Here is a 14130-nt window from a genome sequence, read left to right on the forward strand (position 1 = left end):
CGGCGCGGCGCGGAGCGGGACTGGCGCCGAGTCCAGAGCGGGAGCCCAAGCAAGCGGGGCGCTGACGTCAGGCTCGGACGCGCGTTCCTCGGTCTCGAGGCGCCCCCTGCTGGCAGCCGCGCGCGCCGCTGCCCGGTTCGGTCGCCCGCGGCCCTGACGCGCCCCTCCCCCACTCCCGGACCCCCTGGAGATCCCGGGCTGGGCCCGGACGCCCACCAGCCTCTGCACCCACCGGGCACCGACATTCTTAGGTGAGCAGATCCACGCCTCTGCTCACTGCCCGCGCCTAGCTCCCACACAGCTCTCCAGGACAGAGACCAGGGACACCCGGCCTCTCAGTTCCATCCAACGCTTGAATCCCCTCTACCTAGATCCCGTCAAATGCACATCCGTACATACTTCCAAGGACAGGGAGCTCATCACCTACCAAAAGCGGGTGGTGGGGTCTTTGGGAAAGCTAGCTTTTAACGTCGTTCATAGTATTCCTTTACCATCCTTTTAAAGTCCATGGGATCAGTAGTGATGTCCCCCCTTTCATTTCTGATATTAGTAATTTGTGTCCTCTCTCGTCTTTTCTTGGTCTGGCTAGAGGCTTATCGATGTATTGATCTTTTCAAAGAACCAGCTTCTGGTTCGGCTGATTTTTCTCTATTGATTCCCCATTTTCCACTTCACTGATTTCAGCTCTAATTTTTGTTATTTTCCTGCTTCCTTGGCATTCAATTTGCTCTTCTTTTTCTAGTTTCCTAAGGCAGAAGCTAGTTTAGACGACCAATTGCAGATCTTTCTTCTTTTCTCATATATGCATTCAGTGCTATAAATTTCCCTCTGTGCACTGCTTTCCCCACGTCCCCCAAATTTTGATAAGTTGTGTTTTCATTTTCATTCAGTTTTCATTTAGTTTGAAATTTTAAAATTCCTCTTGAGATTTCTCCTTTGACCCATGTGTTATTTAGAAGTGTGCTAATCTCCAATATTGGGGGATTTTTCAACTCTCTTTCTGTTATTGAATTCTAGTTAATTCCACTATGGTCTGAGAGCAATCACTGTATGATTCTTTTCTTTTTAATTTGTTAAGGTGTGTTTTATGACCCAGTAGGTGGTCTATCTTGGTGAAAACTCCATGTGATCTTGGGAAGAATGTGTATTCTGCTGTTGTTGGATGAAGTAGTCTTTAGATGACCTCTATATTTAGTTGATTGATGGTGTTGTGGAGTTCAACTACGTCCTTTCTGATTTTCTGCCTGCTGGATATGTTCATTTCTTTTTATTTATTTATTTATTTACTTATTTATTTTTGGCTGTGCTGGGCTTCGTTGCTGTGCATGGGCTTTCTCTAGTTGCGGCAAGCGGGGGCTGCTCTTCGTTGCGGTGCACGGGCTTCTCCTTGCAGTGGCTTCTCTTGTTGCGGAGCACGGGCTCTATGTGTGCAGGCTTCAGTAGCTGTGGCATGTGGGCTTCAGTAGTTGTGGCATGCGAGCTTCAGTAGTTGTGGCTCATGGGCTCTAGAGCACAGGCTCAGTAGTCGTGGCGCATGGGCTTAGTTGCTCCACGGCACGTGGGATCCTCCCAGACCAGGGCTCAAACCCATGTCCCCTGCATCAGCAGGTGGATTCTCAATCACTGCGCCACCAGGGAAGTCCTATGTTCATTTCTGACAGAGAGATGTTGAAGTCTCCAACTGTAATAGTGGATTCAGCTATTTCTCCTTGCAATGCTGGCTTTTAAAAAGTTCTTCCTCTTTATGCCGTGAAATCTGGCCCCCTCACTGACTCTCATTGATTCTAGTCTATCCCCTGGATACACAGCTTAAGTCCATTTGGGCATCTGCCCAGTATAAGCTCTTGTACAATGACCACAAACTAGCTGTCCATTAGTACATAAGACCAGGCACCTTCTATGTGCTTCACCCACATAGACTCATTTAATCCCCACCACTATTATTCTCATTACACACTTGAGAAAATTAAGGTACAGAGACAGAAAGTGACTTTTCCAAGGTTATGAAGTATGCAGCAGCACCAAGATTTGAATCAAGGCTATCCAGCTTGAATTGAATAGAAGCTGAGACCTGTCTTCCATATGGAACAAATCAACGAACACTGGATACTGATTCATCTGTTCAACACTTACTCTAAGCCGAAGTGGAGACATAAAACAGACAAAAATCCCTACCCTCACGGAGCTTATATTCCAATGGAAAGACAAGAACAATAAACAACCCAAAAAAGCAAATTATCTGGTATGTGAGACAGTAATATACTAGAGAAGTGGGGGAGAGAAACAGTAAGGGGGAAGGGAATTATTGTAGTTTTAAACAGAGCACCTGCTATATGACACATTCATTATGTGTCTGCACCTCTAGAACATGAGCCCCCTAAGGGCAAGGACTCTGTCTTATATCCCACTGCTTGGTATCTGGCATGTAGTCAGCACTCAATAAATATTGAATGGATGATTAGATAAATGAATGAATGTAGACATTGTTATTGCCTTCATGAAGCCTACATTTTAGGGGGAGAGACCAATAGCAAACATGCAGAGAAGAGACAGAAAGGATCATCCAGAAAAGGAAACTCAAGGAGAAACATCTGATGAAAAAAAGAAACAACCAAGGATGCTGCTGTTTCCAGAGGACTCTTGCAGGAGCCTCATGGCAGGAGTTTACCATTGGTCCTATTTGGGAGGATGTGGAAACTGAGGCTCAGAAATCATAAGGCACTTCCCCAAGGTCACACAGCTAGTAAATGGTGGGTCCAGAGCTCAGACCTAGATCAGACATTCCACAGCTCTCTGCTCTTTGTGCAGGGGAAGACTATGGGCAGAGACTGTGATGGAGGGAGAAAAGGAACACAAGTAACAGATGGACAGATGAAAAGAGAACATTCTGCTCCACTTGAAAAAGACCACAAGCTTCTATAATCCTTGAGAGAAGAAGGAAGGGAAACAGAAAGTCTTGGCCGGGAGTCACTGGCCCAAATCTAGGGAAAAGGAGATGGTACCACAGACAGGGCCAGGCCATGAGGAAATTCAATCACTTTCAACTCATGGAATATTCATGACACCTACCCTGTGCCAGGCCCCATATTGGGTGCTGGTGTCATGGAGATGCGCTAAACATGGCCCCACTCTTGCCTGGAGGGGGAAATGGCACATAAATAAATAAGAGACTATGTCCTAAAGGTCATAACACCAGTCCAAAGAAAACACAAAGGCAGCAGGGGTTAACTCAGCCTAGGGGAGTGGAAAACAACATCAAAGAAGGGATATCTGAGCCTGGAGTTTCCTAGACAGGCAAGGCAGAGAAGAGCATTTCAGGCAGAAGGAGCAGACTGAATAAAGGCACAAGACATGGAAGTACTGGGAAAGGTGGGTGTCAGGTATGGTTGCATCATAGTCTCTACATGGCCCAATAGCAGGAGATAAAGACAGTGTGGAGGTTGGGGTACAAAGGGTCTTAAATGCAAGGCCAGGACAATTGGACCTGAACCTTTCACTCAGTGGTTCTCAAACTGTGCCCCTGCGGAAACCCTGGTGTTCCTCAAGCCAAGCTGAGGCGTCCTACTGTTGAATTAAAACCACAGCCATATTTTTCTAATTTGCAAGAAGGTAGATTAATTACAACGAATAGAAAGTTTTGGTTGTCATTTTAAGGTGTTTTTCCTCCACATATTTTTCTGAAGAATTTAGAATGTGTTAGTAGTGTGAGAGAATGTTAGAACTAGCATAGAATCATAGTTTTATTTACAAGTTTAATATATCAACAGTTCACAGTGTTCTACAAAGAACTGTAGTTTACGGTTCTCCCTGAGTTTTGAGGAATCATGGAAGGACTTTAAGCAAGGGAAAGACAAAATCTGGTCTTTCTGCTAGGAAAAAAAAAAAAGTCATTCTGGAGGCCTGAGAAAGAAGGAAGTGGGGAGGGAAAAAGAAGGGAGAGAATCTCAGGAAGAAGGTTGTTGACACAGTTCCACCAAGAGCTGATGTCCTAGGCCAAAAGTGAGGCCTATCAGGATGGACAGGGGACTAAGTCCAGCCCCCAAAGAGGAAGACCTGCTGGGTAATTCTCCACACTTCCTGGCTAAGATGCCCAGGAAATTCAGAGGAAACGATTTAGTATAGAAGATAATGTCAACAGCTCAATGTCACCTAGGGAGTCTTCCAGCAGAAGTAGAACTGTGGGTCACTGTGAAAATAGAAGATAAGCAAGACTGGGTATTTGTGTGTGTTTGTGAGTGTATTGCGGGACCAAGTCCCACCATGGAACACCAACTTTCTCTAATAATAAAAATAAGTACAAACACTTTTTAAGCATGTACTATGAGCCAGTCTAGATGTTTTACATATGATGTTTCTTATTTAATCTTTACAATAACCCCCAGGAACATTTATCAAATGCTTTCATGTGCCAAACATTGTGCTAAATGCTTCAAGTGAATAATATCTCACAACAGCCTTGAATCAGATACTATTATTTCCTTCCTTTTACAGGTAAGGAAGTGGAGACAGAGAGGCCAGGTGACTTGTCCAAGGTTAAATGGACTTGTCCAAGTCCAGTGGCAGAGCCAGGACTCAAAGCCAAGTTTGCTAGAATGCAGCACGTGCACTCTTCATCATGACATTTTCTTTTCTTCCTCAGAGGAAAGGCTCTAAGTTGGCAAGTTTGGGGTCAATAAAATCCAATGAAAGGAATTCTTCCTTATCCTTTGAAGTCCTGGTTCAGTTTTTCTCAAGTTTGTTCCCCAGGCCACCTCCATCAGAATATTCTTGAGAGCTTCTAAGAAATGTAGATTCCTGGACCCTTCCCCAAGGTTCTAACTCAGTAAGTCTGAGATGAGACCTCAGGTGAGTTTCATGTATATTGAAGATTTTGAGTCACAGGACCGGCTCCAACAGCACTCCCTCCAAGGGTGCCCACCCCCACCCCAATCCCAAAACACCTCTCTCCTTCAGACTCCAGCAGTGCCCTCTGTCATGTCCTAATATTCAACTGGGGTGTTAGTTATGCTCATGTCTTCCTTCCACTAATAATATGATCTAGCAACTTTCCTGGGCTACACCTTTTTACCCATTGTCCCATTCAATCCTACTGCACCCTGAGCATTCTGAGAGGGGGCTCTCCTTATGATTCCTCCCTTGTACTCTGAGCACACTTGGCAGTTTACAATGTGCTATCCGGTCCACGACAACATTATTCTGTTGTTCTATCCAATCCTTCAACAATCTTGAAGGAAGTATATTAGCCCTGATGAGAAAGCTGACTCACAGTTTCAGTCACTTGCCCGAGGTGGCCAAGCTAAGAAGTGGAGGGTTTAGGATGTGAACCTAAATCTTCTAACTCCAAACCCAGTACTCTTGCCTCTATATCAGCTTACATCTACTCTACTTGGTGTAGGGAAGTAAGCTTTGCCACCCTATGCTAGCAGAAGACAGCGGGGATTAAATGAGATAATGCCTTAAAGGGCCTGGCAGAGTGAACACTCAAATTGTGGGGAGGAGGAGAAACTGAGGCCAGAGAGGGTGAAATGTCTTCCCCCCCAAGTCAAACACCAATCGCAGACCATAGACACAGCCTTAAGCCAGTGTCAGACGCTCCTTGTTAGGAGTTCAACTCTGGCAGGCTCAGAATCTCCGAGACTCCCTTATGTCCCTCCACCGACCAGGCCTCACGCCCCTGTCAGTCTCACCAAGCGCCACCGCGCGGACCGCGGAGGAAGGGCACGGCCTTCTAAAAGGAGCAAAGGGCGTGGTCACGCGACGGGGCGGGGCGCAGGCGCGAGGTCGCTGGAAGATGACGTATCTCACAGCGTCCGGATCTGAGTTAACCGGAGGGAGCATGTGGGTCTGCGGGGCGCGAACCCCGGCTCAGCTGGGGCGGCGGCTATTCCCCGCGTTCCGCCGCCGCCGGCCTGCTGCCGCCGCCTTCTCCGCATCTGCCGAGCCCTCCCGGGTCCGGGCGCTGGTCTATGAGCACCACGGGGACCCAGCCAAGGTCGTCGAGTAAGACACCGCGCCGAAATGGGGCAAGGGGGCTCGGGTTCCTGGAGGGTTTTAAGATGGGCTGTGGAAAATGGGGACTGGAAAGGGAGGGTCAAGTCCCGAGGAAGAAGGCAGCGAATAGGACCGAAACTGTAGCCCAGGGCGTGTGTGGTAGCTCAGAAAGTCGTTGCTTGGAAGTTGAAAACCCGAGAGGCACAGTTAATAATTGTAGTAATGGCTGACGTTCATTGATCCTGTACTGTGTGTCGGGCAATCCTTGTGTAAATGGATGCTATCATTTCATCGTCACAACAACCTTTTGGAGGAGGTACTTGATTTAGCCCCGTTTTGCAGATGAGAAAATGGAAGCATGGGAAGTAAAATCACTTGTCCAAGGTCACACAAGCCAGTAAGTGGCAGAGTCGGAACTTTTGAACCCAGGTCTGTCTGACTGGCCTACGTGAGTTCCTACGCTTTATTACATTATGGAAGGAATTTTCAGAATACTTTTTCGTCCATTTGGATCTTCACATCTCAGAAAGTAGGTCAGACATCATTGTTTCTATTTTACAGAAGGCAGGGGACTTGTCCAAAGTGATATAGCTAATAAAGATTGGAACAGAGACAGGGATCCATGGCTTCTGCGTCCTGTCTCGTGTGATTTCCTCTCCACTGCGCTGTGTATGTGCTTTTAGTTAAAAAGAGATCCTGTTTTGGAGCCATACAGACCTAAGGTCAAATACAGGCTCAGCCTCTTAGTAGCTGTTTGATCTTGGACAAGTCGCTCAGCCCTTGTTACTTTTATGATTATGTCCTAAAATTCTGTTGGATTTTAACCCATGATTTTCACATGTGGCTCATAAAAACAGTATGTGAATTTTCAACGATTATAAATCTGCATATAAGTGATTATAGTCATTCAAAAGAGCTAGTAGGGTCACTTGTGGCGCTAGGGCAAAAGCATGGGTCTGGAATCAGAAGACCTGGGGTCAAATCCTTGCCTCTCTGTCCTAGCTGTGTGTGTTTGGCAAGTTACTGAGATTCTCTGAGCCTCGGTTTCGTCACATTTAAAAATGGAGACAATGGGGGGCTTCCCTGGTGGCGCAATGGTTGAAAGTCCGCCTGCCGATGCAGGGGACACGGGTTCGTGCCCCGGTCCGGGAAGATCCCACATGCCGCGGGGCGGCTGGGCCCGTGAGCCATGGCCGCTGAGCCTGCGCGTCCGGAGCCTGTGCTCCGCAACGGGAGAGGCCACAACAGTGAGAGGCCCGTGTACCAAAAAAAAAAAAAAATGGAGACAATGTAGTCGTAGCTCATAGTGCTAATCAGCTACAATAAAAGCAATGCTCTTCACCAGAAAGCACCTGCATACTCTCTTGCAGTCCCTTATTTCCAACTCTTTGATTCCCAGCAAATGGTTTGATTGTTTTCCAAAGGTCAGGCCGACAAGGAATTATTTTCATGATTAAAATACAGGCTAGAGGGCTTCCCTGGTGGCGCAGTGGTTAAGAATCCGCCTGCCAATGCAGGGGACACGGGTTTGAGCCGTGGTCCGGGAAGATCCCACATGCCACGGAGCAACTAAGCCCGTGCGCCACAACTACTGAGCCTGCACTCTTGAGCCCGTGCACCACAACTACTGAGCCTGCGTGCCACAACTACTGAAGCCCGTGCTCTACAACAAGAGAAGCCACCACAATGAGGAGCCCGCACACAGCAAAGAAGACCCAACACAGCCATAAATAAATAAATTTATTTTTTAAAAAATACAGGCTAGAGTGCTTGCTTCAGCAGCACATATACTAAAATTGGAACGATACTGAGATTAGTATGGTCCCTGCGCAAGGATGACATGCAAATTTGTGAAGTGTTCCATATTGTTACTTAAAAAAAAAAAACACAAGCTAGATGTTTTGACAGCCGAAGGGGTTAAGCCTCAGATAATTTCATGGTCATGCACTCCGCCGAGCCACATCCACTATTAGAGCAATTGAAAAGAATGTTGAAAGACACGTCAGTCAATAAACCCAAATTTGTATATTGATCATAGGTAATAAATCACCATGTTGGGAAGACATCTCCCTGAGGATTGGTGTAATGAGTTGGTAAAGCTCTGATGAACGCTCTTTTTCCAGGAGTGCACCCCAAACAGGAACGATGTAGTGCCTCTCTCACAGGCTTGTAATTTATGCGTCTGGTGCAGGACCTGCCCCACAATAGGAGCTGCAAAAAAGTTTGTTGAATCTGAATCTAATTTCTGTAATAAGTGCTCCTTTTATTGAGTTCTGTGGTGATGAGGAAGGCGTCTCCAATGTGCAGGGACCCTGAGAAAAGGCCTGGGAAGGTTAGGCAGCTGAGTGCAGCTGCCTCCTGATTGATTCCCTGCCCTTGGAGAGTCAGGGAAGCTAGAACAGACCGGTCTGGTTGCAGATGCCACTTAGGAAAGAAAGACAGCTTGTCTGCTTGTGTGGAACCCTGATAATTTCCAGGAAGTTCAAGACATGATACTTCCACGAAACATTGTATTCTAGCTTGGCCTCACATCTCAGTCACCTGTGGCACTTAATGGAAACTATGTATTCCCAGGTGCCACTCCCGAGGTACTTAGCAGGTCTAGAACAGCCCTAAACATCTGAGTTTTTAAAGCTCTCCAAGTGACTCTGATGCCTAGGCCAGGGTTGAAAACCATTGCCCTGTGGATACGGATTGTCAGGCACACAGTAATTCTCTCTGCCCCTGAAAGGCAGCTTTCCCTCCTGACCCAGATTCAGGTGACCTGACTTGTTCGTGTATGGACTGAGGCCAGAGGCTGGGATTCTCTTCTTTGTAGTCATGTCTTAGGTGGTTTAGGGTAACCACGCTGTCACAGAAAGAATCAGGTGTCCTTTAAACATCCTGGTGACTGGATGTGTCAGGTTACACCAGGCGGGGTCATGGCGTCTGAGCAGAGCCCGAGCAGAGAGTATTCCCCGACCTGCTGTGGTTTGTGATACTTGCACTGTGGGCGGAGCGCTGGGAACAGCAGGGAGGGAAGGAGCAAGAGTCTGCTCAGAACTGAGAGGTTGCAGAACTCCTCAGATTGAGGCCTCCAGGGACCTCCTGTTCTTGTGTCAACATTCTGAATGTCCCTCTCTTCATTCCTCTTGGCCCCAAACATTCCAGCTGTTCTCTACTAAGGCCTTTTCCTTTGGTCTCTTAGAGTTTCTTTCTTTTATGCCCAAAATGAATCCCCTAAATAAGCACTTGGGCCTTTTTCATGTAAAGAATTGAACTGCTGACCTAAATGAAGCAAGACTGCAGGAGAAAATTAGATGGGAGAATTACAAACATTCCAGAAATTTCAGAGGTCCCCATGACCATCAACCCTCATGCAGAGTTCTGGATTCTCTATCACATAATTCCCAGAAACTCCAATGTCCTCTTTCCTTTTGTTCCTGGAAGTCCCATTTTAGAACTTGCTGTTCTCTGGATCTTGTGGTAAAAACAGCTCTCATTTATTGTGTACCTACCATGCGGCAGGCATTGGGCTAAGTTCTCCACGTATATTATGGATTTTAAGAATCACAGTAGGGGCTTCCCTGGTAGCGCAGTGGTTAAGAATCCGCCTGCCAATGCAGAGGACACGGGTTCAAGCCCTGATCCGGGAAGATCCCACATGCCACAGAGCAACTAAGCCCGTGTGCCACAACTACTGAGCCCGTGAGCCACAACTACTGAAGCCTGTGCACCTAGAGCCTGTGCTCCGCAACAAGAGAAGCCCGCGCACCACAACGAAGAGTAGCCCCCGCTCACCGCTACTAGAGAAAGCCCGTGCGCAGCAACGAAGACCCAACGCAGCCAAAAATAAATAAATAGAATAAATAAATTTATTTTAAAAAATTAAATTTAATAAAAAAATAAATAAAAATCACAGTAACCCAGCTTGCTCATTGCTATCACCACTTTACAGATAAGAGAACTGAGGCTCAAGACACTTGAAAGTCACTCCCCCAAGATCATACAACTAGGATGTCCCTTCTTTACTAAAGGTCCATGATATAGACATAGGCCTGAAGAAACAATGACAGTCATATTGCAAATGTTTTTTGAGCATGAGATGGAGTTATAATACTGGGAAGAAGATGGGTCAGAAGAGGTGAAATTCTAGGTCATTCAGGTGACCCCAAGTCTCTGCTCTTCATAGGAAGCACAGCCCCCTCCCCACCCCCAGGGAAGATGGTAGGAATGCTATCCTCTGTCTCGTCCCCTTTTCAGGATCCTGACGCTTTCATAAAACAGCATCCTAGTCATCACGGCTTTCTCACCTGCCTGCTGCTAGCACAGAATTAAATGAAGCTGTGAAACCTTTGGACAAATACCCATTCTGTCTTAGCCAGATGGAATTTGGGGGAGCATGTGGTGGGGACCCAGGTTGTATAGGTGGTGAGTTCTCACTGTAGGGCACTGTTTACTCTTTGGAGGATTTCTTCTTTTTACAGTTGATGTCAGTGTTTAAAACCAAAACTCTGTGCAAGTGACTTGGTTTTTAAACCAGAATTACAGTACTTTGAAAAAAACAATTTAGCATTCAGGTTTGGCACCCTGAGAACTGGGATTTGTTTGCCTGTTTGTCTCCTGGAGCTATTTTCTGTGGTCATGAATGGAGGAGGAGAGGACAGAACTCATCGTGCACCTGCCATGTGAACCAGCATTTATTCTTTGAGGGCCTACTAAGCGCTAGGTGCTGAAGGTGCAGAGATTGATCATCTGTGGCCTTTTCCCTCAAGGAGCTCACACTCTAGTCCAGGAGATGGTCCAGGGGCTAAGTGCTATGATATCTATGTTTAGAGTCTGTGGACACCCAGAAGATGAGCACCCGACCCTACCCCCTCGGGGTGGTCAGAATGCTTTCTCTGAAGACATGAGGTCTAAGCTGAGTCCCCCAGAAGATCAGGTGAGCCATATACAAGGAGGGAAAGTAGAAGAACCTGCATGGGCAGAAGCCTGGAGGGAAGAGAAAATGTGGTGTGTCTGACTAAGGAATATTTGTCGGGCGCCCTCATATGGGATCTTTGAGAGAGGAATCCGTGGAAACAGGCTCAGAAGGGACAAGCCTGAAGTCGCAGGATTCAGACTCAAGCTGGATTTCACATCCTGTGACACCGTTACATTACCTTCCCTCTGGACGTCACATGACGCGGCCAGGTTTGGGGCCCAGCCCTTCTACCCTCTTTTCCTCATTCTTTCCTCTGAGGGTGAGACTTGGCAGCACACCTCTGAGGGATTGCACCGTAGACGGGGGGTTCCCAACGTGCAGAGTGTCTGGGAGGGAGTTCTTATATCCGGCCCTCTCCTAGCAGCTCCTGCAAGCACGCTGGTGTGATTCCAGGTCTTTCCCACCCTGGATGGCGTGGGAAGGGTCTTCATTTTAGAGAAGGAAAAGCAAAGATAACATGAGGCTAATCTGTGGCTCAAGGGGTGTCTTGGGAACCACCTGCAAGAGCACTGGCCTGGCTTGTAGTCCCACCCACGCCACTCATTGTTAGAATGAGGACATCACTCCAGTCTCCATTCTTTTCAGGTTTTGTTGTTGTTGTTTTGTTTTGGGGGGGTGTTTTTTATTGAAGTATAGTTGATTTACAATGTTGTGTTAGTTTCTGGTGTACAGCAAAGTGATTCAGTTATATATACATATTTTTTTTCATATTCTTTTTCATTATAGATTATTAAAGGATACTGAATATAGTTCCCTGTGCTATTCCATTCTTTTCATTTATTTTTTGATAAAAGAAAGGGGTTGACCAAGGTCAGCGCGGTAAACATGGGAATGCGTGCCATCCCCCCGCCCTGTGTTCTGTGCCAGTGACAAATCTTCACAGCTCCCTTTTCTATGTACCTCAGGACCTACACACCGCTTTGCCTCATTCTCATGAAACAACACTTTTTCCTGCCAAGACAAGATGAGGCCTCAGCACCCTTCTCAACATTATCCTGCAGCCGTGGAAATGGTTCTGAGGCTTGAGTCCTCTGATCCAACAATTGTCCAGCTCCGACAAGTCTGTGAAGCTGAAGCAGGTGTTGGACTGCCTGCTCGTCAGTGTTTGCTCCAGGGAGCAACAATGTGACTTGAAATAAGGGGTCCTGGGCACAAGATTTCACCAAGGGCCCCCTTTGCCTTTGGTTAGTTACACAATCAGAGGCCCACCAGGCAGGGGCTGCATGGTCATCGTCCTACCCATCAAAGAGAAAAGCAGCTGCAGGCAGGGCCTCAGCAGACTAAGCAACAGACTCTCTGCAGCTCCCTTCAAGCAAGTTTCCTGATGTTAGCAGATGTAGAGTATTATGGGGCTTGCAGCCTTTCTGGTAATCTTAGTTGAGGGAAGTAGGAGATTGAGAGGGTAGGGAGAGGGTTTCTTTGCCAACCCTGGGTAGAAGCTTCCAGAAGTTGCCGTCTGTCTCTGATTCCCTGGCATTCAAAGCGATTGTGCTACAGAACAAAAAGTCCTGAATGGTGGGAAGGCAAGGTGACTTGGAGGCAGAGAACGCGGAAGAGGCGCAGGGAGGAAAGCGGGAGTGTCCGCACACCCCGAAGAAACACAGAACCCGTGAGCTTTGCCCGGGAAAGGCAAAGAGCCCAGGACTCCATGAGAACCCCATCAGCTGTGGCCACCAGCATCCCCTGCTGGGGGGCGAGCTGGAGAACTTCATTCCTCCACAGTTGCCCAGTTGTGCCCTGCTTACTAATGATTAATCAAATGCCAGAACAGTGTTCAAATGCCCAGCACTTCACTAAATCACAGAAGGCGGCTTGTTTGTGACCATGGGGGTTGCATACACACCCGGGAGAGCCACGTAAGACATCAGTTACCTTCCCCTAGTGCTCTGTGATGGAACACACATTCTTGGCTCTCTGTAATGAGCAGAGGAGAAAGTCTCTGTGGCCCATGACAACTCTTCCTGCGCAAAATGACGAGTGACCACTTTGAGGTGATTGAGTGGAAGATGCAAGATAAGTACAAAAGGTTGCTAATTAAATGCGAAGGCAGGAAAGATATCTTAGCAGAGCTGGCTGATGCCCGCCTTACACAGCCAGTATAACTGAGCCAGGCCCCAGAGTACTGGCCTCTTTTTCCCCCCTCTCAAAAGGGTCTTTCTTCTGCCTGCTTTTGTCTCCCTTGTAGTTCATATGGCATCACAGGTGTACAGCCTTTGCCTCAAAGGAGCCATTGTGACCTTATCCAGTGTGGGATCTGTCGAGTGAAGGCAGAGGCATCCCTCCGAGTCGCGTGGCGCCACTACTCACAGGGGAAGGGCCTGAACAGTCTTGGGAAATTGACTTGAGATCCAGCCAGGCTGTGTTTGGGTGCCTCCTTTGCACTCCATAACACAGCCACCAGTTCCTTTGGTGAGTTTAAAGCAAAAAAAACAAGGAAGAAATTGCTATCATTACACCCGAGGTCCAACTCCTGGAATTCAGACTCGGCCCGGTTTTCCTTCCTGTCTCGGCAGAATGGTATCCTTGACGACGCTGTTAGAACTGTCTGCAGGAACAGCAGTGTCTGGTATTGATGGCATTCCGTGGGGCAGGCTGGGGCTGGTGTCCCTGGTGAGACGCAGCTGGACCAACACACCTCCCCCTGGGCAAGCAGCCTGTGTCAGGCCTGTCCCCGCCCTCACCCACCTCTGTCTGCAGCTTCAACTTTCCGTCTCCTGCCCCACTCCCCTTCCCTCCCACTTCTGTGAATTTCAACTGGGGCAGAGCAGCTAGGCTCCCAGAAGACAAAGAAGAGAACGGGGAACAGGTTGCAGCGCAGTGCTGCACTTTTCAGACTGCTGTTGGGGGAACTCAGTGTGCTGTGAGGGTAGTGGTCTCAGCTCAGTTAACTCTGGAAACTCTGGGTTACACAAAGCCACGTGGGTTTCTTTACTGGAGGACTTCTCAGAGCCTCTGTGACTCTGATGTGCAGTTTGAATCTTAGAAAGGGAGTTTAGTAGGCAGCGTTTCCCAAAAGTATTGGACCCCAGGGAATACCTATTAATATCTCCCAGGACAGAGATTCCACACACACAGTGTAGGGGATGCCGGCTTAGTGTTGGACAGTCTGAGCTTTGGAGTCAAGCTTAAGATCAAGTCTTGCCACTTACTAACAGTTTAACCTTGGGCAAGTTACT

At 47.6% G+C, this 14130-nt stretch overlaps 1 protein-coding gene across 3 annotated transcripts in view; it reads left to right on the top strand.

Moving 5' to 3' along the window:
- Nucleotides 1-5810: 5810 nt before the first annotated feature.
- The window catches only part of MECR (mitochondrial trans-2-enoyl-CoA reductase), a 33899-nt gene continuing 25579 nt past the window's right edge, over nucleotides 5811-14130 (top strand). For 2 of the 3 annotated variants that reach the window (XR_014014337.1, XM_081223443.1), the window contains exon 1: nucleotides 5811-6000. Coding sequence is in view for 1 of the 3 variants with exons in the window: in XM_081223443.1 (XP_081079569.1) it covers nucleotides 5837-6000 (164 nt within the window). In the remaining 2 variants the exon portion in view is untranslated. Of the gene's footprint in view, nucleotides 6001-13344; nucleotides 13364-14130 lie in introns of those variants that run through there. The other variant, XM_081223445.1, reaches the window with a different exon arrangement.

The sequence above is a fragment of the Mesoplodon bidens genome (assembly GCF_964165515.1).
Source record: "Mesoplodon bidens genome assembly, chromosome: 2".
Taxonomy (NCBI): domain Eukaryota; kingdom Metazoa; phylum Chordata; class Mammalia; order Artiodactyla; family Ziphiidae; genus Mesoplodon; species Mesoplodon bidens.